At 36.2% G+C, this 26,947-nt stretch overlaps 1 protein-coding gene across 4 annotated transcripts; it reads left to right on the forward strand.

The window, feature by feature from the left end:
* The first annotated feature begins 4,661 nt into the window (after positions 1 to 4,661).
* Positions 4,662 to 26,901, forward strand: PIGA (phosphatidylinositol glycan anchor biosynthesis class A). 4 transcript variants are annotated; one of them, XM_074299936.1, is made up of 6 exons: positions 4,662 to 4,985; positions 14,261 to 15,042; positions 20,214 to 20,346; positions 20,896 to 21,028; positions 21,195 to 21,401; positions 23,710 to 26,901. In XM_074299936.1, the coding sequence occupies exons 2-6, from the start codon at positions 14,304 to 14,306 to the stop codon at positions 23,974 to 23,976; spliced, it is 1,479 nt and encodes a 492-aa protein (XP_074156037.1). In that variant the 5' UTR covers positions 4,662 to 4,985; positions 14,261 to 14,303; the 3' UTR covers positions 23,977 to 26,901. The 4 variants fall into 4 exon arrangements, with proteins under 4 accessions (XP_074156037.1, XP_074156036.1, XP_074156039.1 ...); XM_074299935.1 differs by lacking the exon at positions 4,662 to 4,985 and adding an exon at positions 10,318 to 11,700; XM_074299938.1 differs by lacking the exon at positions 4,662 to 4,985 and adding an exon at positions 10,318 to 11,700 and having other exon boundaries at positions 14,261 to 14,559.
* Positions 26,902 to 26,947: the final 46 nt, after the last annotated feature.

Here is a 26,947-nt window from a genome sequence, read left to right on the forward strand (position 1 = left end):
ATGGTTACAGTTGATGTAACCTATTACAATTACATCAAAGTTCAAAAAGTTACTGGCATATTGATTACAAACAAACAAAAATCTATCCCAAATATTTGAGCTTGGAGTAAGATCCTGAATTTTGTTTTAGACCAAGAGAAACTAAAGAGGCAAGCAGGCAGAAGGTTCTGAGGGATCAGTTTAGCATTATGGTATCATCCTTTGAGGAGGTGGTCCAGTCTAAAATCCAAGTTATATCAAATCCCTGAGACCCACCCTCTGTAGAGGTCTCCAGCAGTTTCACCTTGACATGCCCTGATCAGAAATCCCAGTCATGTCTCTGAGGTTAAATTTTCTCTATAAAACACACTTGTGGGCCATCCCGTGGCTGCTACTTTCCTTTGGGTCAGCCCACCATGGCATTCTGCCTTGTAATGTTTTTCTCCCCTCCTTCCCTGCCATGCCACGTGGTATCTCCCCTAACTACTATGCTTCCCAACCCCTTTTCCTCCTTGTAGCTAACTCTTTTAGGGTGCTAAGTTCCTTTCAGGATTTAGCCTGCTGGCTAAGGGCATGCCCCAAACTCATAGGATGCTCCTTTTCTATTGGGAAATTGTGAGTTCCACTGAGGAACTTGTCTTTCATAAACTCTCCCACTGTATTTCATATTTACCATTCCTAGTGTCTATTGTTTCCCCTCATTTTGTCTTTAACCTATTTTAATCTGCCTTTTGTCAATGAGAAAGGCCATTATGAATTCTCCACATGACCGAATCCCAACTTTTGGTGCCTGCCATCATTTGGTAACAAACCCCACACCAGAGATCACATCATTTGCATATATGGAAGAGGTCCCATGAACACTTCTCCCACTCACTACCATAAAGTAAGAATTCATGAAATTTAATTGAACCAAGTTGAAATCGGTGACCATGAGGAAAAAAAAATAAACAATTTAAAAGACAGGAGAGAAAGTATGCAATTGTAAACAAGATCAGAAGAGCTGATCTCAAAACTGATCAACTAGAGATACTTTAAGAATCATCAAACTTCTTAAAAGCCATCTATTCCCAGTCCCCTGCCCTAACTCTCCTCCAAAAGCTTAGATACCAAGAAGTAATGAATGAAAACAGAACAGATATTTTAGAACCAGATATTAAAGTGAAAATAGAAAGAACCCCCCAGAGATCTTCTGAAAGAAATTCCAAAATGAGAACTCCCAGGAATGTAATAGTCAAAAATAGTCCAAAGTTTCCCTGTCAAAGAAAAAAAAATTCAGCCAGAAAGAAAGACTTCAAATACAAAAGAATCAGAAATGGGAAACATGGAACTACAATAAAGAAGAGAAAAGCAAGGGATAAATAGGAAAACTGCATTATATTTAAAGGCATTGTAGGCAATTCTAGTATTTAACTTATATGCACCAAATGACATAGTATTTATCTATGTACAGTAAGAAATGTTAATAGTTGGGTTTCCACAAACTTTGCAAAGAACTACAAGAAGGAAGAGTAAAATATCCTATTATCTCCAACCAATCACCTTGTGAGTCAAGAAGTTAGCTAACCCATAAAGTTTAAGATAAGGGGACCCTGGCCTAAAGCAAGCTAAATCTGGCTGGTGTGAATGTCAGATCTCTGCTTTTTGCAAGCATGCATGCTTAATGAATTTCATACATTATTAACAACACACCCTGAGGGTGGTGTAAGAAACAATATATCTTACCAAGAACTTCACTGAATCTCTGATGAATGCAGAAATTACATTCTTGCAAGCATGGGGTGCCTAGGTTAGTGGACACACTTGAAATTGTAAAGACAGTGTTTTATTTACTAAAGATAAAGAGAGCAAATCTGGAAGTCTCCAGTTCAAATCTAAAACCCTCAACCTTGATTATAGTCCTTGTGGATTTCAACTTTCTAATTTAAATTTCATTTCTCCAGTTTAATTTTCCTAACTGTGGAAATTAAATCCCTATCCATTTCTCACAGTGGCATTAGTCACCATTTTTGAACTTGGGATGTATGACCAGGAAAGGGGAACATGTCTAGGAACAATGCAGAAAGGGCTGATAAGGAAGACTGTAACTAGAATGGCTCAGACTAATCCAAACTCTGAAGGGAGGAGTAGGACTAATCTTAGAGAATAAAAGCTTGTTCTATTTTTTGTATCAGTGTATGAACTCATAAAGAATTTTCACACCTGCTTCTGCAGTAGCATATTAAAAATTTAACCTGCTTCACTCATTTTAAGTCTGTTCATTCACTATGCCCTTTTTGGGGGGTTCAAAATTTGTTTCCAATATCACTTAAAAGAAAAGAATAAATTATGGGAGAAAAATTAAAGTAAATTTATAATATTTGTACTGTATACAAAGTAATAATGTTCTGAGATGACCAGCTGTAAATGATTTTGCTATTGTCAGAGGTACAATTATCCACAATTATTCTAAAGGACTTATAATGAAAAATCCTACCCATACCCAGAGAAGGAACTGATTGTGTCTGAATACAGATTGAAACATTCTTTCTCTCTTTTAAGCTTAATTTTTCTGGAGAGTTTTTATGTTCATTTATTTTCATTGGGGTGGGAGATTTATGGTTTTTTTCCCCACAACATGACTTTTATGGAAATGTTTTGCATAACTTCGCATGTGATTTCTTAATTGTGTATAGAGATAAGGAAGAGAACCTAGAACTCAAAAATTTTAAAAACAAATGTAAAAAAAAAGTTTGTTCTGAATGTAACTTGAGAAAAATATTAAATAAAAAAAACTTTAGAACCTGATAAAATTCTATAAGAAGAAAGCATGATAGACCTCTAGAAATTAGTTAATGAGAGTAAAAAGAAATTTACATCTTGAGTTTAACACCTTTACAAAAGCTTATCATATATTAGGCCACTTTTTTTTTGAATTGTTTCAGTCTTGTCTGACTCTTTGTGATGCCATTTGAGTTTACCTGACAAAGACATTGGAGTGGTTTACCATCTCTTTCTATAGTTGAAGAACTGAGGCAAACAGAATTGCATGACTTGTACATGTTCACTCATCTGTGTCTGAGGTCATATTAATACTTAGAAGGATAACTAACTCCATGTCTGGCATTCTATCCACTGTGCCACTTAGCTGCCCATATTAGAGCACAGAAGACTCCACAGGCAATCACAAGATCAGGAGATTTTATGTGAAAACCAGATTTATTACAGGAGAAATGAACACATATGTAGAATCCAAAAAGTTCATAATTCTTCCAGAAGTTTGCATGTTTATTATAGTGATATAATATAACATTTTGTTATACACACACACACACACACACACACACACACACACACACACACACATACACATATAGTGATATAATATTGAGTTTCCCTGATCTTAGGGCTTCTGTTCTAACAATAAGTCAGTAAACCTAAATCTTCTGGCTTTGGAGTCTGTCTCAGGGACTTCCCACACTTCCAATCTAAGAACAACAATCTGTCTGATTCTGTAAAGATCATTCCTGGATTCTATGCAGACTGATAATCTGGTTTGTGAGAACCAAATTCCTGAGACCACTCCCTGGCCCTGGCCTTACCTCTGGGCCATAGAATTAGCATGTCAATGATAGAAAGCTGGTTAAATGTGTCCTCTTCCTCTTCCTCTCTCTGTCTCTGTCTGTCTCTCTCTCTCAGCACTCCGATTTCTTATTGAACTTGCCCTGCTGCAATTGGGATTACAACTCCAATAAAACTTTGCTTCTTGGCTAAGGAGATGAGTTTAAGCCTGAAAATTCTTTTGAGACACCCTGTGACATTGGTTTATGACCCCAAACTTTTGAGGTCCCCTTCCCAACCTCATACAGGGAGACCTCCCCTGGCTTGATTCCCTCCTTTTCAAGGTAAGCCCCACATTTCTTTTCTTCCATAAACCTAAGATGGAACACCCACAAGGCACTGGGGAAAAGCTTGTCTGGCTCAGTAAGTTTTCCTTGACTGGGTTTGCCCACACTGGGAAATTCTTGCAATTTTTGACAAAATTGACTTTTGACACTTTCACCTTCTCTGAGATGCCAGAGAAGGCGAAATGCTATACAATAGTTTTGGCAAAATTTTACGGCTTTTGGCAAAGATGGGACAGTCCTATTTTATGTCATTTTGTCTGTATCTGCATCTGTGTGCAGAATGTCTGTGTCATGTTTGTTCTGTGAGCTAGATTTTATTACCTGGAAATATTTAAAATGCAAACAGCAAGAAAAAAGCCTTTATGTTGTAGTTAGAATGCTGGGAAATTTTCTTTAAAAGCCTAACTTTTTTTCTGTGGACTTAAACTCTGACCAAGCTAATTAAAAGTTAGCTAATTAAAATTAAAATAACATCTTTACAGATTCTCAAAAGTTTTGAGAGCAAAACCTCTTAGCAAATTCTCAGAATTTTAAAAGCAAAGATTAAGAAGTTTGGCAATTAGTCATTTTAACATTGCAAAAAAAATTCCTGAAACATTAGGGATAATTCCAGGAATTTATCCCATTCTAGAAGAAAAAGGGAAAATAAACTAGGTAAATAACAACTTTTTTGCTAACCTTTTCTTGATTCCTATCTTTTTCCGAGTTCCCTTCTGCTCCTATGGGAAAGCACTCCAGCAAATACCCTAAGGTATTAGAGGAGACTCTTCACTCCACTCCCTCGAGTGTATTTCAGTTATGGAGATTTATAACAAGATCAATAAGGCCCAAGTCCCTCAATTTGCTAACCCCTCTTATCTTAGATCAATTTTAAACTCTGCCTCTAGGGAAGCAAAGCCCTGGGAACCTCAAACAAACTTGCTCAAATACCTTGCCAATCCAGTTTGAGGGAATGGGAATGGAGTGGAGGTCAGGCTCCAAGGCCAGCATTCCCTGAGACATGGCACCCGAAATTACCATCAAAGGGATATCCTGGCACCAGTCACCTCAGCTTTCAGCAGGTTCTGTCCAGGAACTGCCTGGAAAGAATTCGAGTACCCCAGTCAGCCTCTGCATTTGGTAAGACCATCATTCTCTGCTTCAATTATGGATATGTATTAGCTATGTAATTTGTGGCAAATTATTTTATCTCTGCCCAGTTTTCTGATTTGTAAAAAAGAAATAATAGTTGTTGTTGTTGTGAAGACCATATGATTGTAAAAGTGCTTAGCATAAAATGTGCTATATGAATATTAACTGCTTCATTGGAGAAAATTGTTTTATATTTGATAACTTTATATGGGTTTTTAGATGTGAACAACATACAATGCCAATGTTGAGATAAATAATTTTTGGGTGTATGTAAATTAAGCAAATTCAACTAAATTAAGGCCTCACCAGGCCCAGGAGGATACTAAAAAAGAATCTCTCTTTCTTCCTCCTTTCCTCCTTCCCTATCTGAAATACATAATGCAGTGAAATTTGTTATTTGAGATATGATAGTAAAAGCAATTTTAAAGTAGCTCAAATTAAAGCCCACTAAATGGATCTATTTGCATTGATAGTTTTAACAGAAGAGTTTGGGACTACTTTAAAAACTCTATCTAGACTCAAGACTTCTGAGGACCTTGACAGTAAAAACTGAAACCTTAACCTTTTTCCTGGCTCACAAAAGAGAAATGATTTGTGTGAATTGGAAAATAATCAAATTGTAATTCAGTTTGCTTAGGACATTTAATAAGAACCTAGGGACTCTCATTAACTAAAGTTAAGTCAATTTTTAAAAATCTGTTCTATCTCAATTTTAAGAATTGTTTTGTTTTCTCCCAAAAATAAAAGAGAAACTTATTTAAGGGAATAGGAATTACAGATAAGACTATTTGGATATTACTTAAGGAAAATTCTAAAACTGTTAACTCAGAAGTAATTGTCATGTTAAGCTTATCAGTTTACCTCCTAGTATGAGGTATGTAAAACTTTTTCCCTCTTCTCAGAGTGGGGAATGATATGAATCAGCATAGCCCATGAAAACACTAAAGAATAGCCCCTTTCCTGAAATCTCTGTCAACTCCCCTTAATTTGTAAGCTTGCCAGTTTTCTTGAAACCATCAGGGTAAGAAAAGTCATCAACCCTGAGAAATAAGCCTGTTTAGGATTTACAGTTTACTAATATAAGCTTGTATAATTGATCCTTTGCACCAGGATTTAAATTTAAATATATAAAACATGTTAAACAAAATCTCCTATGGGTTTAAGTCCTAGTAAACTGTGAAAATAGTGTATCTAGTCCTAAGCTATGATTGGTAGAATTTGGTATTAGAAATAAAAATCTCTTGGGACTGTAACTGATATTCTTTTGAGTTCTGAATTTGATTGCCTGAGAAATGAACCAATTCTTTACCTGGGAAAGAATTGGGAGGATGACCTTAGTCTCTGCTTAAGGTGGAATCCTTCTGACTCAGTTGCCCACCTGATTATTTCTGAGTCTGGCTAATTATTACTGCATGATTGGGAGTCAAACAGAGCTAAGGATGCTTTATCCTGTCATGTATGTGCTCTCAGGCTGAGGCCTAAAGGACCTGTTTTGCTGCTATTATAATCATGTCCCTGCTTTTTCCTCTTAGAGGAAATTTCTATAATCAGAACAGGGGACACAATGGTTTTCTCTCTTAGATATTAAAGATGCTTTTCTTTGCATACTATTGCATGAAGATTCAAAATTTCTTTTTGTTCTTGACGAGGCAAATCCAGGGGAATGTAAACTCCCCACTCCCCTCTACCCCCCATGAACGTGGCCAGTATGGATTAGATGTTATCTTGATCTGCATCTACAACCAAGAGGCTTCTCTGGTTGCAGCCATACAAACCCGAACTTCCAGCCCCCTTCCACCACTCAGGGCTATGAAACTTCTTTGTCTAAAGGCCCACAGAGTCTTATTAGTTTGTTAAGAACCTGAAAGCTAAAATAATTTCTTGCTCTGGCCTTAGCCCTACCTAAAGCCTGTATATTAATGGAAGGCAAGACCAGGTCTTAGGGATCTCAACTTGACTAGGCCCTGGGGAACCCTATCCCAGACTCCTTGTATATTTTGCCTTAGGCTAGCTGCCACAGCCCTTCTAGTTGAGGAAGCCTCTCAGCTCACCATTTGGCTTCAGAGCATTTTTGAAGCCAAAGATCACCAGTGGCTTGCTAATGGGAAGCTTACCAGCTCTCCTGCTAGATACCACGACCTGGTTCTCCAGGTGTGCCACACCCTTAATCCTGCTATTTTGCTTCCTGACAATAGTTAGGATGACAGTACAATACAGATGGTGAATGGTTTACAGATGGGTCCAGTTTTCTTGGAACTAGGAAAAGGAATGAGAGTGAACATCTATATAGTATCCAAATATGCTTTTCATATTTTGCACACTCATGGAGCTATATGGAAAGAAAGGGGACTTTTGACAGCAAAAAATTCTTTAAATATGCAAGGGAAACAGGTTTACAAATCTGGCTGCTTGTGATGCTGCCCATTTGCCCCTGACCACGACACCTTTACTTCCCCAGCTCCCTGACTCTAGCTCCTTCTACCTCTTCAAATAGCTCATTGCAGAATAAAGGGGCTATCATGTTTTTCCTTCTGGGGGGGGGGGTCTCAAATACCTCAGACCAGCTTCTGATCCCAGAGGCCAGACAGTGAGAATTTCTTTCTGGTCAGCCCAGCTCTTTGCAGAGCAACAATGGCCCAGCCTTCACTTCTCAAATAACTCAAAAAGTGGCAGAGGCACTTAAGATTAGCTTCTTTTCTTTCTTATTTTTTGCTTTTTCCAGATACAACCTTAACAACATTCCAAGGATGAGAGCTTTGCTCTTAGTATTTTGTCTCCAGCTCTTTCGGGGTCATTCTGGGCCCTTGCCAGTAGGAGAGATAACTCCTTAGTCCTTAGTCAGTCTAGGGAATTTCATGGGAAGTGGAGGTATCCAGGATTGTTGGATGTGCTCTCAAGCATCCCCAAGGCAGCTCACATATGCAACCTGATGCATTATTTGCAAAGGCCCCATTTCCAATGTCACCATTCCCACCCTGGATGCCACCCCATTTTTACTAACTACCATTCCACAGGAATAACTTTAACTTAGCTATTCCCTGTTTTCTTTCCAGAAAGAATCTCTCACATAATAATTGTAGTTTATCCATTCCAAAACTCTGGCAAACTCTCTCATAATGCTCCTACATCACTTTCCTTGAAGCCTCTTCATAATCTCCTAGAACTAACATTCTGATTACAAGTATCATCTGTGCACCTAAGGTATACTTTTCTTTGTAAAATGGGTTTTCCATTTTACTTCACTGTTTCTGAGGAACCTGTTATGGTGCTTGCACCCCAAGTTATCTGAGTGCTCCTTTCACTGTGTATATTGCACTACTTCCAACACTGCCCCCATCCCTTCAAGGAGACAAAAGCAGGAATTTTGGGGAAACATTCCTTGGTATATATGCTAGGAAAAGCTGTTTAGATAAGAGGCATTCATGACAGCAGCATCTCACCCCCTCCAGCCTTCCTTTGGATGGGACCCCTGGCTCTTTTCTCTACTAACACCCTATAATTTTTAAAAATTGTTTTTAATTATTCTTTTATTTGCTCATATTTGGCCCCTGCATTTTAAACCTACTTGTGAAATTTGTTTCCTTCAGGCTCCAAGACATGAACTTCCAACTATTTGTTCACCCTGAATACTATTGGCTAACTGATTCTGACACCCAACACCCCTCTGAATGTTGTTGCTATCTTGCCTCCCCACCCCTGGGCTGAACCTCACTAGACAGGGACAGCTTATCAGCATGAAGCAAAAGATGAGATCTCCATCCCTTTGTCCCAAATAAAGTTGGGGTGCAACTGCTTGAGGAAAATGATGTAACATGATTTTGAGGTCTCCTGCTCTTAGGGGGTCTTCTAATAATAAGTCAGTTTTCTGGTTTGGGAGTCTGCTTCAAGGACTTCCTATACTCCCAATCTAAGAACAACAAGCTGTCTGATTCTGAATAGACTACACCTCAATTCATTGCTGACTGATAATCTGGTCAGTGAGAACCAAATTCCTCACACCCCTCCCCGGCCCTGGTCCTACCTCTGGGCCATAGAATTAGCATGTCAATGACAGAAAGCTGGATAAGGATGTTCTCTCTCTCTCAGCACTTTGGTAATTTCTTTTGGAATTTAGCCCGCTGCAATGGCGTTACAATTCTAATAAAACTTTGCCTTCTGACTAGATAATGGGTTCAAACCCGCAAATTCTTTTAAGACACCTCAAAACACCGGTCTATGACCCCAACTTTTGGGGTCCCCTTCCCAACTTCAAAAATAGTAGAAGGAGAAAACGCAAAGGGTATGGCATAAGGGTACAATTAACCACTCCTGAAGAGGAGGTATAAGATAATGGCAAAAGCCAAATTCTTTTCCTTTTGGAACAGACAGATTAAGATCTGCAAAGGATAAACATTTTTCTTAGTTTGACATGGACTGACAGGTCTTGCCTCCTAAGGATATGCAGGGAATCCAGTTTAGGGTATAAATAACTGAAAAGAAAATGCTTACTCTTGGGTAGTCACTTCATTTGCGAATGCCCTAGTACTACTCTGCATTTCTTTACATTGCCAGGCTCTCCTAATTCCCAGGGCTTCAGAGAATCCTCTGGCCACTGACTTTTGCAGTGTGTAAACCAACTTTACCCAGCTTACCTCGTTCTGAGGTCTTCCGAGTTTCTGGCTACAGTTTCACAAACTAGTTTTAACCAGTAGCGAGCTCAAGAACAGCCACGTGCAAATTTAAAGTCTTTTATTTACTTGCTCACATATTGCCCTGACCTCGTGTTAACTCCCAAGTGGACACCAGGTCTGCGAGAGGCCCACTTGATCACTACCTGCCTACAACCTCTTCGCTATTCCTGGAAAAAGAGACCAACCTCCTCCTATAAGAAGCTCAAGTAAGGTCTGTGAGGTCACACGCACAGCTAATCAGAGAGGGAGAGGTCTCCATTATGCAGCTCTCTCAGTAAGACCAGGAGCATGCGCACGCACGAGGGCGGCTCTGATCACAGAAATTACTTCCAAGCCTCTCAAGTTCAACCTCCTAGCTTCACTGGCTTAACCCATTTGTCTTTTGGCCTTAACAAATAACAAATGATTTCAGCTGGCCAGGGAGTGGTGGGACATGAGACCCTGCTGCATTGCTCTGGGTTCACTGTTTCTGGAAAAGATAGTTACTCAAAAAGACAAGTTGAGAGGACGCTTTAACGGAAGCTTCATAAATATAAACATAAAATGCAGAAAAGCAGAAATAGTGAGCACATATTTACTGCCTACAATAAAATAAAAATTATAACAAATAATTCTTTAAAAAAAGAATTAAAACTAACTGGAGGCTAAATTATTTAAATCCAAAAACTGGGGGAATGGGACTCAAAACACAAACTGAAGAAACAATTGGTAATTTTATCAAAGCGACAACAATGACCTAATATAGCAAAACATTTATGGAATGCAGTCTTTAAGAGAAAATAAGACTATTATCAATAATAAAAAAAGCAAGCTGTGTATAATAGATATTGGTTTTATATACTATCTTCTTTTTTTTGTTCTATTTTGTATACAGAAATGCTCCTTTTAGTTGGTTTGTCAAGTACAATTTGTCATGAACAAAAAATAAAAATTATCGGGGGTGGGAGGAGAGGAGGATGGTCTCTTTGGAACATTTTGGTGTCGGGTACTAGTCACCCACTTCATAAATATTCCAAGTAGTTTCATATCCTGGGACAACAATTTATGGCGATTCACGTGAGCCTGACAGAAGCTGTTCGAGGATGTCGCTGCGGGTTGATTTGTTTCCTCCCTTGGTACTGTCAATTACTCCACTTGGCTTCACAACAGTCCACTCTAATGAAGGCACGTGATGGCCAACAAAGATGGAAAATGTCAATCATCAAGGGCCTGATAATAAGTTCTCAGGCCTCAATTGTTTTCTAGGAATTGAAGTGTTCTTCTTGGGACTGAATTCCACGTTATTCTTGCAAAATTTATTTAGAGACGGATGTGGACTCTAGGTTTACTCCCCTTCAGGATTGCCTCTAAGGACGGACGACATTTTCCAAGCTCGCTCTAAAAACCAGGGGTTTGCGTTTAAGAAGGAACAACCAAAAAACAAAAAAACTGTAACTAGGCAACCCTCCAGGGAAGCTGCCTCAGCGCTAGTTGGGTTATGCCCTAAAGGGAGGGAGTTGGAGCGCGGCGCACCCTGGGAGTGGTAGTTTTCTACAAACCTAAACTAGCAGCTGCAAAGCCGGGCAAATTCCTGAACTACAATTACCAGGGGACACAAAGGATACCTGCATGGCACTCTGGGATTGTAGTCTCACTCTCGGTAGGAGGAGCCCTAGAATAAGTGTTAGGAGTAATCAGGGATAATTGTTCAGACACTCGGATATTCCCAAGCCACAGACTACATGCACTTGGTTTGAAAAGGAGTAAGTCACCTCTCCTGGTAGTAGTTACAACAGAGTGGGAGTCGCCGAGGAGAAAGCACGTCGTGACGTCTCCTTCTTGCCCTTTACCCTTTCGGGGAACGCGTAGTGCACTTCGAGGGAGTGGAGAAAAGGCGCGTGACCTAAAGGCCGCGTGACGATTGGTTTTTGGCGGGGCGGGGCTCGGGCGCTCCGGCCTCGGAAACCGCGGTTACCCGCCTTCTAGGGAGGTGGGCGGAGCCATGGCTGTGGCCGTGGGAGGGCCGGATGACTGTCTGCGGTGGGACTCGCGGAGTAAGTGTCTTTCGGCCGCTGTCCTTTTCCTTCTGTCCCTCTACCTTGAGTACTTTGCAGATTCCGGCCGGGTTTCGCCTTCACCTCAGAATCGGGGACTAGGGGAAGGGAGGTAGGGCGGCACCGGGGCAGAGTCCAGTCCGGAGCCGAGTGCGGCCCGGAAGTGGGCGACGGGAGGGTCCCGAGCCTCTCCCGGGAGGCGGGAGCCGCTGCCCGAGCAGCCTAATTAGCGGCAGCCCTAACGTGCAACGTGGGAGTGCTTTTAAAGGGAAGATGGTGTCAGGGTCTGAGAGGGGATCCCTCAGCATCTCCGTTCTCGCTCACCCTCCAATCACAGGGGCTTGCTTTGACCCTGTAACTCTGTGGAAGTAACTTTTGCCCACTCTCAGCGTCTTGCCTATCCCTGCCTAATAAAGCACTTCTGAGTTTTCTTTTGAAAAAGTTAAGAGATTTAAGGTAGTGATAGACATCCTCGACCCGCGCTGAAATTAGTTTAAAATGTTGCTCGTTATAGAGTATTTTCTGACAGATTTTTTTTTTTTGGGGGGGGGAAGAGCCGGGGGAGGCTTGGTTTTCTTTGCTTATTTTCGGGAGAATCGGCACACTGACAGAGGAATAAAAAACAAACAACCCCCCCCCCCCAAAAAAAAAAAATATATATATATATATATTTTACCCGTGCTACTTGCAGGGGCATTTTTATCAACATAGTGGTGGGTTTGGAGTTAGGAAATCCTACCTCAAACACTTAGGTCCTTGGGAATTCTAGAGTTAAGAACTTCAATTTCTTCAGTTTGCAATGAAAATCATGCTTGTTAGCACTGTGTGTCTTAGAGATCTTAGAATGCTTTGCAGACCCTTAGAGGGTTATGTAGATGTGATGTACTTGTTATCTGAAACAGGACTTTGAGAGGATTGGTGTGTTTGTGAAAACTGGAAACTACCCGAGAAGGGGGAAGCATGTCTTTTTAAATTTTAAATCTCTTCTACCTTACTTAGCCCAATGGTCAGGTGAACGGGCTGGAACATTTAGAAAGGTGTGTTTGAAAATATAGATAGAATTGTGGAAAGAAAAAAAGAAGCATGAGACATTGATTAACTGAAATTCAAGCTGTGGTTGGCTTTGCATACGGTCCCTGGGTCTCTTGTTAAATTAACACGCCACTAAAGAAGCAAATTAGTATGCCTGAGTGTTGTGGTTATGCAGAAGACAGTCTAGAAATTGTTAAAGTTGACTATAGGGAGGTACCGCCTCATACCTATCAGAAATAATAAAGTGGAGATGAGGGAAAGATAATACACTAATGAACTATTGGTGGACTAGTGAACTGGCCCAACATCCTAGAGAACTATATGGAACTGTGCTCAGGGCTATAAAACTGCATATCCTTTGATCCTGTCATACTACTTACCAAAGATAATCAAAGAAAAAAGAATAGTAACTATATATACACAAGTATTTATAGCAGCTCTTTTTGTGGTGAAGGATTAGAAATCGAGGAGATAGCCATCAATGGGGAATGGCTAAATAAGTTGTGGCTCAAGATTGTGATGGAACACTTTTGCACTATAGAAATAGGTAGTTGGGGTGGGTAGTTTCAGAAAACATAGCAAGAACTATAAGAAATGATGCAAGGCAAAATGAGAAGAATCAGGATATCACAGTACACTATAAAAGCAATGAAGGTAGTGATGATCAGCTGTGAACAATTTGGCTACTGTGATCAATATAATATTCCAAGAGAATTCCAAAGAAGTCTTGATGAAAAAACGCCATCTACCTCCAGCAGAGAGAACTGATGAACTCTTGAGTGCAAATTGTAGGATAATTTTCCCATTTTGTGAAATATAGCTTATATGGAAATATATTTTATATGGTTTCATGTGCATATCATATTTGCTTTCCACATGGGTTGGAGAAAGAATAAGAGGGAGGGTGAAAATTTGAAACGCAAAATTAAAAAAAGAAAAGAACACTAAAATAGATGATAAATTGAAATATTTTTAAAAGTTAAATATAGATAAAATGCATTTTTAAATTATTTATACTAATCTTGAGTTGTCAAGAACTGGCTTTGTTCAGCCATGCCTTGTGACACCATTTAGGGTTTATTTGGCAAAGAATAGTTTGACATTGCTTTCTTCAGTTCATTTTATAAGTGAGGAACTGAGGCAAACAGAATTAGGTGACTTAGCCAGACACATCTGGAAAGTGTCTGCAGCCAGATTTGAACTCAGGAAGATGAGTTTTCCTGACTTCAAGCTATCTTCTGAACCACTTGGCTACTCTTTTAAGAATTGGTTGATTGTACTATATTGTGGTACTTCATAATTTTTCATGGTTTTTATTTTTAAGTACTTTTATGTCTAATAGCATTATACTGAGCTATATGAACCACTAGTCATTTTCTGTCATTTAGACTTATATAGTATATTTTCTTTTTCATTGTGAGGAGAAGGGTAAATAAATATAAATATAGTCTTATTTAGGGATATACATATATCTAGGAGTCATAATTGGAATGCATTTTGCTGAGATTTTTTTTTTTTTCTTTACCAGAGAACAAATGGCATCTGTCTCAATTGGACTGCTGTGAGGATTGATGACTAAACTTCATCTTAATATGGCATATAGAAGAGTAAATGGACATGGACAGTCTATCACATCTAAACTTTCTCATGTTGACTATGGGATCCATCAGCTGCATAGAACTGGAACACATACTATCTGCATGGTGTCTGATTTTTTTTATCCAAATATGGGAGGAGTGGAAAGCCACATATACCAGTTATCTCAGTGTCTGATTGAAAGAGGACATAAAGTGATAATTGTCACCCATGCTTATGGAAATAGAAAAGGTATTCGATACCTTACTAATGGCCTCAAAGTATATTATTTACCGCTGAAAGTCATGTACAATCAGTCTACAGCAACAACCCTCTTTCACAGTCTGCCTCTGCTCAGGTACATATTTGTTCGGGAAAGAGTCACCATAGTCCATTCACATAGTTCTTTTTCTGCCATGGCCCATGATGCACTCTTCCACGCCAAGACTATGGGCCTACAAACAGTCTTCACAGACCATTCTCTTTTTGGATTTGCTGATGTCAGCTCGGTGCTTACAAACAAACTTCTAACTGTATCACTTTGTGATACAAATCATATCATTTGTGTCTCTTATACTAGCAAGGAAAACACTGTTCTAAGAGCAGCACTGAATCCTGAGATAGTATCCGTCATACCCAATGCTGTAGATCCTACTGACTTCACTCCAGACCCATTTAGAAGGGATGATAGTGTAATAACTATTGTTGTTATCAGCAGGCTTGTTTACAGAAAAGGTAATGAATGACATAGTAAACTGAAACTGCAATTCCTGAAAAAGTTTGTATTTTAAGATGTTTAATGTCAGTGTATTATTTTGCTTTTTAACTGTTTTCATATGTGCTTATATATTTTCATACTTGGGTACACCCACAATTTCATAAATTGAATATCTCTTTAATTGTGACAGATCATAACCCTTCTTTGTTTTATTGTGCTTTTCAGTTGTCCATTCCTCTCCATAACCTCCATAGAGCTTATAGTTGATGAAATAGTAGTGGGAGGATTTAATAATTTACAAATCCAGTAGACAAAGTTACATATTTATTTGAAATTGAAGGGTGAATGTTTATAGATAAAAAGTTTTGAAAATTTGAAAAAAAAATAACATAGTTTAACTCTGGATTTAATAATTATTAATATGCAAATATTATTTGGATAACATTTAAGACACACTTATTATTGCAGTGTTTATTTTGTGAGGTTAAAGTATGAGATGTATGAGAACCAACACTTGCTATTACTGAAAATCATTGGTATTATTACTATATGTGCAAGTTATGTGTGTTGTGAAATTGCAGGATTGGATTCTGAGAGACCCATTACTTGACGTGAGTCATCAAAAGATAATCTATGCAGAAAAATGTATCAGTGTTCTGTAGTCTTAGATTCTTTTTTCTGCCAATTCTTTGAGAAAAGGAAAAGGAAGTCAGTTGTTTTTGGTCAGTGTAACAGGATGGTACTATTCAAGGCCTTGTCATGGATATTGGCCTATATGCTAACCAGGTGAAGATCAGTTGTGGGAAGCAGAGATCATTAAAGACAGTTGAGGGATATAGAAATAAGATAATGGGTGAAAACAGAACTGTGAGAGCAACTGTAGAGATCATTGAGAAAAGGATATTTCTGCAAGTTCACTACAAGATTATCTGAAAATCCAAGGAACATTTGGGGTTAGATGATAAAGGCTTTTTTTCAATTGGATATTTTTTAAGGTTTCTTTCAAACTTGTAATTGTAGGTATAAGATGAAGAATACAAGTGAAGATTTCTTACCAGTTATATTATTGTAAACTTATGAATTGTGTAATTTTTAAAAACTTTTCTCCTAGTTATTTAGTAAAGCTCTAAAGAATCTAACCTTTTTCTTAATTGAAATAAAGCAGAAGGGGATCAGTTCCTCTGTAACCCTAAATGACTAGGATACGTACAATATCCCTTAGAAGCCAAGTTTTGGTGGTAGCAATAATGACATAAAACAGTTGGGTTTGATTTGAGGCTTTGAAATTTTTATAGCAAGGTTAGAAGATCAGGTATCTCTGAATAGTTCTCTTTACTTGACAGTAACATCTCCAGTTTTATGCTTTTTCATTCTTTTATTATGTTGACATAGCCTAAGTAAGATATGTGCTTTTAGTTCTTGGTTTTTCCCCCATAGTAGCAGTGCATCTTTGTTTTGTTTGGATTCATTTACACTCTTTTGCCAGTTCTTTTTTTGGAACAATAGGATGCTTGTGTGAGATGACTAGATAGAATTAGAAGTGCAGTGGGGCATATGATCATAGAACAAAGAATTACTAACTGGATTACACACGTCACAGCTAACAGATCTTGATCGACATTAAGGCATTTTAACCAATTGTGAGTTAACTAGCAATATGGGTAAAGTTAATCAATAGTCAACAAGCATTTATTAAGTACTTACTCTGTGTTGGATACTGTCAATACTAGGAATGCAAAGAAAGGCAAAAATAGGTTCTTTTTCTCCAGGAGTTCATAATCTAATGGGGACGATGATATGCAAGCAATTATATACAAATAATATAAATTGGATATTTATGATGGAAAAATCCATAACAAATGTGAGTCTCTTCTTGTATAAGATACCTCAGGAGCTAATCCTTAGGACTTAATTAGAAAGAGTTGCAGGTAAAAGAAATTCAAGGCCATGTATTGAATGGCAACATTTTTAATCTTTAGGGAACATTTATTTGAAAGATCTTGGCATGTAAGTCTGGGATGAAATGGATATTTATGAAATAAAAACACTAATAAGGGAGTTGCCTTTAATTTCAACCAAGCAAAGGTTAAGTAGTTTGTAATAGGAAGGAAGAATGACCCCACATAACCTTATAGCAAAATCTCGCCTTGAGGAGCAGGCTGGATATGATATGATCCCATAGACAATAGCAACACTATTCACTTCATTACTCAGCAGATTGATCCATACAAATGGATTAGCAAAAACGGGGATTAGATATGATTTCTTATAGAAAGAGGGGACAAACAGTGAAAGTGTTCAGATTTGAGAGATGGACTTGTCAAAAGCAGTAGGTTTCTAGACTGTAGATTATGTGGAAGGAAAACTAGGAAAATAGGAAGGGACAGTCTATCTGGACTTTAAATGCCAAACAGAGGATTTGATAGCTGATCCTCAAGGCCTTTCTAGACTAAATAGACATGTGACAAAGTTAGAATGCTTTAGGAACATCATCAGATTGACAAGCTAAGTGGAGATGGAAGTCCATGAATTAGTTAAAATAATACCTTTTCAATGTAAGCAACCTGCTGAGAATTAATATTCATATCTCCACCAGAGAAATTACCTAGAGATGTTTATAAATGACTGACTGAATGAAAATGAATTTATTAAGTCTTAAAGAGGTTGTAAAATAGTATCAGTGGGGCTTGGTGATCCCGGAAGAACACTTTGCATCTGAAAAGTTATGGGGATGCTAAATGGGACCACTTGTTTTTTCCTTATTGATTATCTAGAAAAAAATAAACTGCCTCAATTGAATGACAAGAACCATCCTGAGAGGTTAGCTTTCTGTTGTATATGAAACTAGATATGCCAGGTCCAAGGCATTATCCATATTATCTGATTTTCACATCTCTTCAATATGTTTTTATATTAATTAAATCATGGCACTTCACTGGATGTGAAGCTACAAATCTTCATTCACATCAACATCTATATAAATATAGATTTGTGAAAGGGGGGGGAACAGAGTCTTGAACTTTAAAATGAATTTGAATCTGAATTTTTTTCATGTTCCATTTTGTGTGAGCATGACCATTGGAAATCTGGCAAACAAAGGAAGACAGGTTTTTTTTTTTTTTTTTGTTTGTTTGTTTTTAAGTAAAGCTTTTTATTTTCAAAACACATGCACAGATAATTTGACAACATTGATCCTTGCCTAGACTTGTGTTTCAGATTTTCTCCTTCTTCCCCTCACGTAGGGGAAGCCCTAGATGGTAAGCAATGCAATATATGTTAAACATGTTAAAATATATGTTAAATCCAGTGACATAATTTTTTAAAAGGTGTATTTGGTTTATAGACAGATTGCTAAATATGTTTTTATGAAGTAAGACAAAATCTATTTTCATTTGTAGACAATTTTATTCCCTTCCCTGGTACATTTCAAACCATGTAAATCTTCATATTTTACTGCTCTCATACATATCTTTCCATATATCTATAGAGAAACCTACTTAACTTGGTGGAGACTTTCATATTTTTTTAATATTTTGTGAATATTAGTATAGCTTTTAGGGTGTTCATCTTTAGTTTTTCATTCTTGCTACATTCTTGTTACAAAGTTGATCTGCTTTCCTCTCTATGCGTACTTTTATATCATGATGGCTTTCTAAATACTACTTCTTTCAGGCAAATCACCATTATTTGTTATTGATAACATGTTACAAACTACTTAAGTCTACCACATGCCTTTTCTCCTGATTTTTGGGATTTTTTGATTTTTTTTTTAATTTGTCTTGAAAATTATTTCTTTTTGATTGTCCTGAAAATTATTTCTAATATAATAGTCTAATATATATGTTTAGTTCATAATGTCCCATCAAATGAGTAAGTATTTATGAAAATGCACTATGCTATGAGTAAGGACAACAAAGACAAAAATGAAATAGTCTTGGTCTTTGGGGAACTTGTTACTATTGCTTACTGTATTTGGCTATAAGTTTTTGCTTTTAGATAGGTTCTTATAATATTTATATTGGAAATGGAAATTTTTAAAATGCTACAAAAATGATAGAAGTTAAAGTTACCTTATCTCAACCTATATAGTACTTTAAATAAACTTTGCTATTAAATTTAAAACAAATGGAACTAATACATGCTTTAAACCTAAGTGAAGGACAATGACTCAGAAGGGGAACTAGGACTGAATTGGGCTGGTCATCAGTTTTCCTGAAGGACATTATAGTGATCCTGACTTTAAAGTGGGATTTGGTCATGTTTTAATCTTACACTCAAATGAACTTGATCAGGACTACTTTATAGTATAATGCTTATATTTATAATCCAAACCATCATATGGTTATTCTTAAATAGTTAGAAACCAGAAGCATTTTTTTTTTTAACTTTGTTTCTTTTCATGCCATGTCTATACATTCATTTAATGGAGTAGAACCTTACACTTGAGGAAATATAAGGGACTAAGTAAGGAAGGAGCAAGTTCACTTGTAGCAGAGAATTAATTTGGATTTGCAAAGATAAATAAACAATAGAATAAGGTTAGGATAGGGATTCCTATCCTATGATTTCATTGGTATAGGGAATGCCTAATGAAGAATCCTTCTACAGTGCAGAAGGTTCTCTACATGTTCTCTACAACTTAGAATCTTAATAGTTACCTAGAGCAGTGGTGTCAAACTCCAGTAAAAATGTAGGCCACTAAAGTATATATAAGAACCCTAGTGGACTACATAGTGATTTAGAAAACTGCATATTAAAATTATTTTTGTTTATTTTGTTAAATATTTCCCAATTACATTTTAATCTGGTTCATTCTACATTGTAATTGACACCTTTGAATAAGATGGTATAAGGATAGGTCCACAGTAATAACAGGTATGTATCAGAGGGAGAAGTGGAACTAAGATCTTTCTGGGTCTGACCAACTTTTTATCCACTTCATGTTAAAGAACCTTTATAAATAATTTTCAAAATTAAAAATGATCAAAATGATCATTTGTGAGCCCTTGGTAAGTAGTAAATAATAAGATCCTTCTGGGAGATGGAAAAGAAGTGTGCTTTCTCCCGTCCCCTCTCTTCTGTTCCCCTACCTTTACTCCTAGAGAACAATATAAAAAAGGCCTTTCTCTCTTAAAATGAACCTTTCATAACTTTTTTTTTTTTTTTTTTTTTAATTTCATGTTCTTAGGGATTGATTTGCTTAGTGGGATAATACCTGAACTCTGTCAGAAATATCCAGATTTAAATTTCATAGTTGGAGGAGAGGGGCCAAAAAGAATCATTTTGGAAGAAGTACGGGAAAGATACCAACTACATGACAGGTATTGAGTGGTACTTTATTCCTCTATATAAGAGTACAAGAGTTTTATGGAGAGAAGTTTAGCTAGAGCAATATATTAATTTTACTGCCTTTCCTAGCAGTAGTTAGTTTCAAGGTAGTTAGTTTGCATTTATCGTGAATTAAATTCATCTTTAAGAAGAAGAAAAAATGTTTAAAGGATCACTACTTGTACCTTTATATAATTACAAATTTGGGAATAGTAAAAGTACAATAATTGGTTAGAAAAGTTGCATTGACAATTTAGGATCCTATTGCAAAGCTGTCCTTAATATTTTAATTAGAAAAAAAACAAAGAAATTAGCAGTTAAAAACATTATTTGTATTTTCCCTTTAACTTCCCAAAGGTAGAAAATGTGTTGCTAGCATAATAAATAGGGTAAATTTTGCAAAAATTTCTTTGGATTTTGGTAATTTTTCATATTTTAAAAAAAGGGGAAGAATTTAAGTATAACTTGTGGAAAACTTTGTAAATTATATATTCTATTACTGCATATTATCTTTCTTTTCCTACCTTTTTGCTTGTATTTAGGGTACGACTTCTGGGAGCTCTGGAGCATCAGGATGTTAGAGATGTCTTAGTCCAAGGACACATCTTTCTAAATACTTCTCTTACTGAGGCTTTCTGCATGGCAATTGTGGAAGCAGCAAGTTGTGGTTTACGGGTAAAAAAAAAAAAAATTTGGACAATTTGTTTTGCTTTATTTTTTCTTTTTTGCATATAGTTATGAATTGTCTATGTTGTTCTGTGCTTAGTTTTCTTATAAGATATCAATTTGTAGGAAATGTGAATTATATATTAATTCATTCTTGTTTTCTTGCCTTTCAAAGGTTGTGAGTACCAGGGTTGGTGGGATTCCTGAGGTACTGCCAGATAATCTTATCATTTTATGTGAACCATCAGTAAAATCTTTGTGTAATGGCTTAGAAAAAGCTATTTCTCAGCTGAAGTCAGGAACATTGCCAGATCCAGAAAAAATCCATAACAGAGTAAAGACATTCTATACTTGGAGAAATGTTGCTGAGAGAACTGAAAAGGTACGTACGTATATATTCTAAAACAACTAAGAATTGTCTGAGATATCAGCAAATGCTTAAAATTGAATTGTAATAGGTTTTCACCCATTTAGCTAGAAATTAAAACTGTAGCTGTTTGTATGATATTTAGCTCTAATTTAGCATAGAAATGAAAACTGTCTAGCTGCTTATATGTTATTTAGTTGCTGTTTCATAAAATGTAATAAATGTGAAATAAAGCCCTTTGAGGTTAATGGACTGACTATTGAGGAAAAACTTGGACTTGAATCATAGAGTTTTAGAATTGGAAGAGATCTTAGATCTCTGGCCATCAAGATCATTATAAAATGCTGTACTTTAAATGCAAATTAAAATTTACGAGATACTCTCTTCACAGAAAGCTGGCGAGATAGTACAAATTAATATTCAGCCACAGAAGCTGACTAATAACTTATGTATATTATCCTAGAATACAAACTTGATACTCCTACTGATGCATTGGGGAGACCCAGACTGATTTTTCCAATGATTATCATTATTTGAAAGTGTGAAACTGGGGAAAACAATTTTACAGCAAGTTTCTGTGAAGAAAGGTTTCATTTCTCAAATATATAGAGAATTGAATATTATAAGAATAAGTGACGTTCCCCAGTTAATAAATGGCCAAAGCATATGAACAAGCAGTTTTCAGAAGAAAAAAATGGTATAACTGTTCTGAACAATTCAAGTGATCCAAAATAGTTCTAAAGGACTTAAGATGAAAACCTCCAGAGAGAGAATGAAGTAATAGAGTCTGAGAGATTTTAAAAAAAATTAAAAAGTCAAAATAGATCTTGGTAACAAAGAATATATGGAGGTGAGAGATAATGAGGAATACTGAATCACTCCTAGATTGCAAGCCTAAAGGAATAGGAGCATAGTGTTGCCCTCTAATGCAATAGAAAATGGGGGAAGTGAGAGATAAAAGTTTTAGAGGGAGGAAAGATAATGAATTGTTTTGGACATAATTAGTCTGAGATTTCTACTGGAAGTACTGGGCAAGTGTCTGAAAGGCTGTTGAAGATGTGAGCTTGGAGGTCAGTTAAGAGATTTTCAGGATAGGTAGATTTGGGAATCAACATACTGATAGAATTAAATCCATGGGAGCTGATGAGATTGCCAAGAGAAGTAGTATAGAGGGAGAAAAGAGGAGAACCCAGGAGTTTACCCTATGAGACACCTAATTAAAATAATATGAAATAAGACTGTAACTATAGATGGGAACCAGATTGTGGACAATTTAAAATGCCAGGCAGAACATTTTGTATTTTATACTGGAGGTAGATTTGAACTCTGGATTTTCAAGGAGAGACATGGTCCCATCTCTGTTATAAAAGTATCAGTTTCGAAGCAAATTAGAGGATAAATTGGAGAGGGTGGGGAAAGAGTAGGATGATGAGACTAATTAGAGGCTATTGTAATGATCTTGGTGAGCAGAAATAAGATCCTGAACCAAATACCACAGGGATAGGGTTATTTTAGGGGAAATATAACAAACTTCTCCAAAGGACTAAAGACATCTGTACTCTTTGGCACTAAAGTGCTCAAAATATTTTTTGTTACTTAAATTTTTTTTCTTGCAAATTATAATCACTTAGTCATTAAAAATTACTACTTTTATGTACTCAGAAAAAAGGAAGATGCTTTTGCTAAGATAAATTACAATTTTATAAAGCTCAAAGCAGTATATACGCATTTCTTTATTCCACCTAAAAATAAGAGCTCTTAGTTTTTTTGTCTTGTTATAGCTTACTTACATTTACCATACTATTTCTGTAGTTAGGATGAGAAATCTTTTCTTAATGCTTTTCCCTCAACTTGGTATTCAAAAATGTTCTAGACAGCTGACCTCAGTCAGACTGGTGATCTGCCACCTCTTAGTGTTATCTTGTAGTTGTCAGTGTTCTGTTGTTCTTTTTCTTTTGTGTCCTGCACAACATGGTGTGAGTCTGTCCTTCCACCATGGATGGTGCTAGAAAGTAGTGTTTTGGTAGAGATCTTTTATCCAGTCAGAGACAACATAAGATGTGCAGAAGTAACAATAAAAAAGAATGGTCACAGGTGCTGGGTTAGAAGCCTGGACCTATCTGGTTGGGGTACCACAACCTTCTGTGTTCTCTGGTGTCAGCAACAAATGACCCAGTCTCCTTCAGGCAGAAGATGGGTCCCATCAAAGCAAACAAACATTAAGCATATAGGTGTATCTATATACAGCGAGTTCAAGGGGAAGATAAGTAGCTGCTAACTCATAGGCTTCTGGACCATGATTTGCTCTTCTTACTCTTTCTAGGTATATGACAGAGTGTCTAGGGAAGCTGTGTTACCAATGGACAAGCGGTTGAACAGACTGATCTCTCATTGTGGCCCAGTGACTGGCTGTACCTTTGCTTTGTTGGCTGTGTTGAATTTCCTTTTCCTTATTTTCCTGAGGTGGCTAACTCCTGATTCCATCATTGATATTGCAGTTGATGCCACAGGACCAAAGGGGGCCTGGACCCAGCAGTATTCTTTTTGTAAAAAGGGGGAAGAGAATAAAGAAATTTCAGAATCAAGGTAGAAAGAAACCTATTCTTCAAGATTTTAAATATTTTAATAATTCTTCCAAAACAGTTTGAAATTACTTGTTTTATATTAGTTTAGAAATTTATGCTACCTCCAGTTCATATACTATGTTTAATTTTGAGACAAGATTCTGGACATATGCAATTTCTTGGGATGAAAAACTCTTTGCACTTGTCTAAAATTCAGAAGGGAAAAATTTGAGCTACTCAGGTATAAAACTTTCAAGACTACTGAATTCACTGTAACAGTGGTGTTTTAAGATTATACTTTGGGGGCTGGTGGGCACTGATGGGCCAAGCTCATTATTATCTGGAGTTTTCTTTGCCAGTGTTTAATATTATTCTTTTTAATATGAATTTGAAGGCATCTAAAGCATTTATAGAATTTGCTTGATGTATTTAAGTACAGTTCTTGTAGCATTTTTGGGTATATTCATTAAGTATTAATTCTTCATCCATTGAGTAAGATAGGCATCTTGACTAGTAAAGCAATATTTGTTGAGCACCTGTTGTGTGCTGAGCACTGTACTAGATGTTTCCTCTAGAACATTGGGACCACTTATTAGCATAGTAACAATTTATTCCTAGTACTGAAAAATAGCATGCCTCCAAATGTTTTAACATATCCCAAAATAACCATCTTAATCTCAATAACTTGCTAGCAAGGGCTGACTGAATAATCCCTTTGGACTGTAGGAGACATTCATCTAGGCAGTGCCTGTGTCTTTTTGTTTTTATGTTTTTTATAAATTTTATTTAAAGTTGGCTATGAAAAAAAAAAGCTCATATGGATTTTTGTTTTTCTGGAAATGCTAACTTAAAAATTAAAATTAAGATGTACTTTGCTTTTAAATATTTTTAATATTAAATATTTAAAAGTAAATATTAAATAAATATTTACTAGGGACCGATAACACTGTTTAGCATAGGGCAGAGGCACACTCCACTAGCTTTCATATATAACTTAATTCTTTTTCTGTAAATGACTCCATTTTAATCTGTCTTCAGCAGAATTTAATGGTTGTTCCAAAAATGCTGATAATTATGACCATCTGCAGTACTACACATTTAATTATAATCATTTAGATTTCCTTTGTGATCTTGTTTACATTTGAATAAATACTTTGAATGATAGTAATTTAATAGTTTTTCCCTCTGGAATTTTTGGTTCTCAACAACTACAAACTGAAAATTATCAGGAGATATAGTCACTGTGTTGATGGGATGTGGCCCATTTTATTTGTTTTTGCCTCAGAGCCATGGGTTTTCTAACCCCAAACTATCCCTATAAATCTATGTTTTTAATTTAGTAAATATTCCTTTGAAAACTTGAGAAATTTTTCTCGTAAAGCACTGTTTAACATTAGAGAGATGATATCTTGTGCAGATTTAGATTTCGCTTTCTGGCTGTGTACCAGATATTTTTAGAAATTTTTTTAATGACAACTCAAAAGTTCAGATAGTTTTTATATAAGTATCCTATGCTATGAATATTTTAACTTCTTTTCCATTGTGGAATGAAAATAACACTGCATTTTGTTTTTATTGAAAAGGGTTTGATGAAAAGAACACTACAAGATCTTAAAATTAGGATATTTTTCTTTTGTTGAAGAAAAATATTGATTATTGGTAAAAAGAAACCTAAAAGTCTTGACATTGACATTTCCTTTTATTAGACTATGCTGGATGACATGCATATGAAATGTCAGTGTCAGTATATTGGGGAGAAAAATTGTTGAGAAAATGTTGAATTTTGGTTTTATTGATGTCAAATCAATTTTTAAAAATCCATACTACTATCTTTCCCTAACTTTTAATGTTCCTTTTGAATCACCCTTTAAAATTGTCAAACTTTTATGCCTTAAATTAATGTAGAAAAGACTTTGCTTCACTATTCCTTAACATGCCAAATATTGGAAATTAAAATAATTTTCCTTGGGTTTCTTCTTTAAAGAATCATGAAAGAAGTGAAACTTGCCTTCTGTCAGATTCACATTTCTTAAGCTTCCCCAATATACTTATTTTTAACTGTGTTACAACTATTGTACTGGTCAGTATCTAAAAACATACAATGTTGTTTTTCCTTTTATTCTGGTATTGTAAAAAATAAGAAAAGAACTGAGAAGAAATCCTATGCTGATTTGCATATTGAAGAAGTAAAATTTGCTTAGTGAAAAAAAATAGTATAACATTCTAAAAACAATTCCTTGTTTTGCCAAAAAAAGTAAGTAGTTAAAGATGAGAAATCTTAGATGATCATTTGGTGATTTGTTAGGAAAGCCCCTTAAATTAGTTATGCAACACTTTTTTACTTCCCGTTATGTGAAATAGCAGGTTCTAACTTGTGCCTGTATTCTCTGCTTTAAACAAGTGCTCATTTTTCTTTATAACAGAAATTTATTCCACAAAATGGAAAATGTTTTCTCTCATATTTTTAAACTACATAATTGCTGTACCATGTGAAAGATTTTAAGAAAAATTTATATTTAGGCTTAATTAACCTAAGTTAAGCTTTTTTGTACTTTCTCCTTTTTTTCTGAAGAGGATGCTATGGATAAGACTGAGTGAGAACCTTACTTGTTATAAATGAATTAGTTTAGATTTGTAAAATTTTTCTAAATACAGAAAGGATGCTTTGGAGCAAAGATTAAAATTAAATAAAAAAAAAAAACAACAGAGCCAGTTTAGTCATTAAAACATCATACTGTACACATGTATGCATTCCTGTTTTCCACCAGACATTTGTTTGCCATTGTACAAATCGGTACTTACTTTTATGAAGTATTTTTAAAAGCCTCTACAGTATTCATTTATTTCTCTATCTGTTCTCAAGAAAATTTAGATGGATTAATATTGAACTATATTGTGATTAGGGTTTTCCAAATGAAATTGTGAAAATTAAAGTTTTTATAAAGAACGTGTATTTGTATTTTTTTTTCTTCTCTATGTGTTTTTAGATTTTTATTT

Source organism: Sminthopsis crassicaudata, chromosome 3, assembly GCF_048593235.1.
Source record: "Sminthopsis crassicaudata isolate SCR6 chromosome 3, ASM4859323v1, whole genome shotgun sequence".
Lineage (NCBI taxonomy): Eukaryota > Metazoa > Chordata > Mammalia > Dasyuromorphia > Dasyuridae > Sminthopsis > Sminthopsis crassicaudata.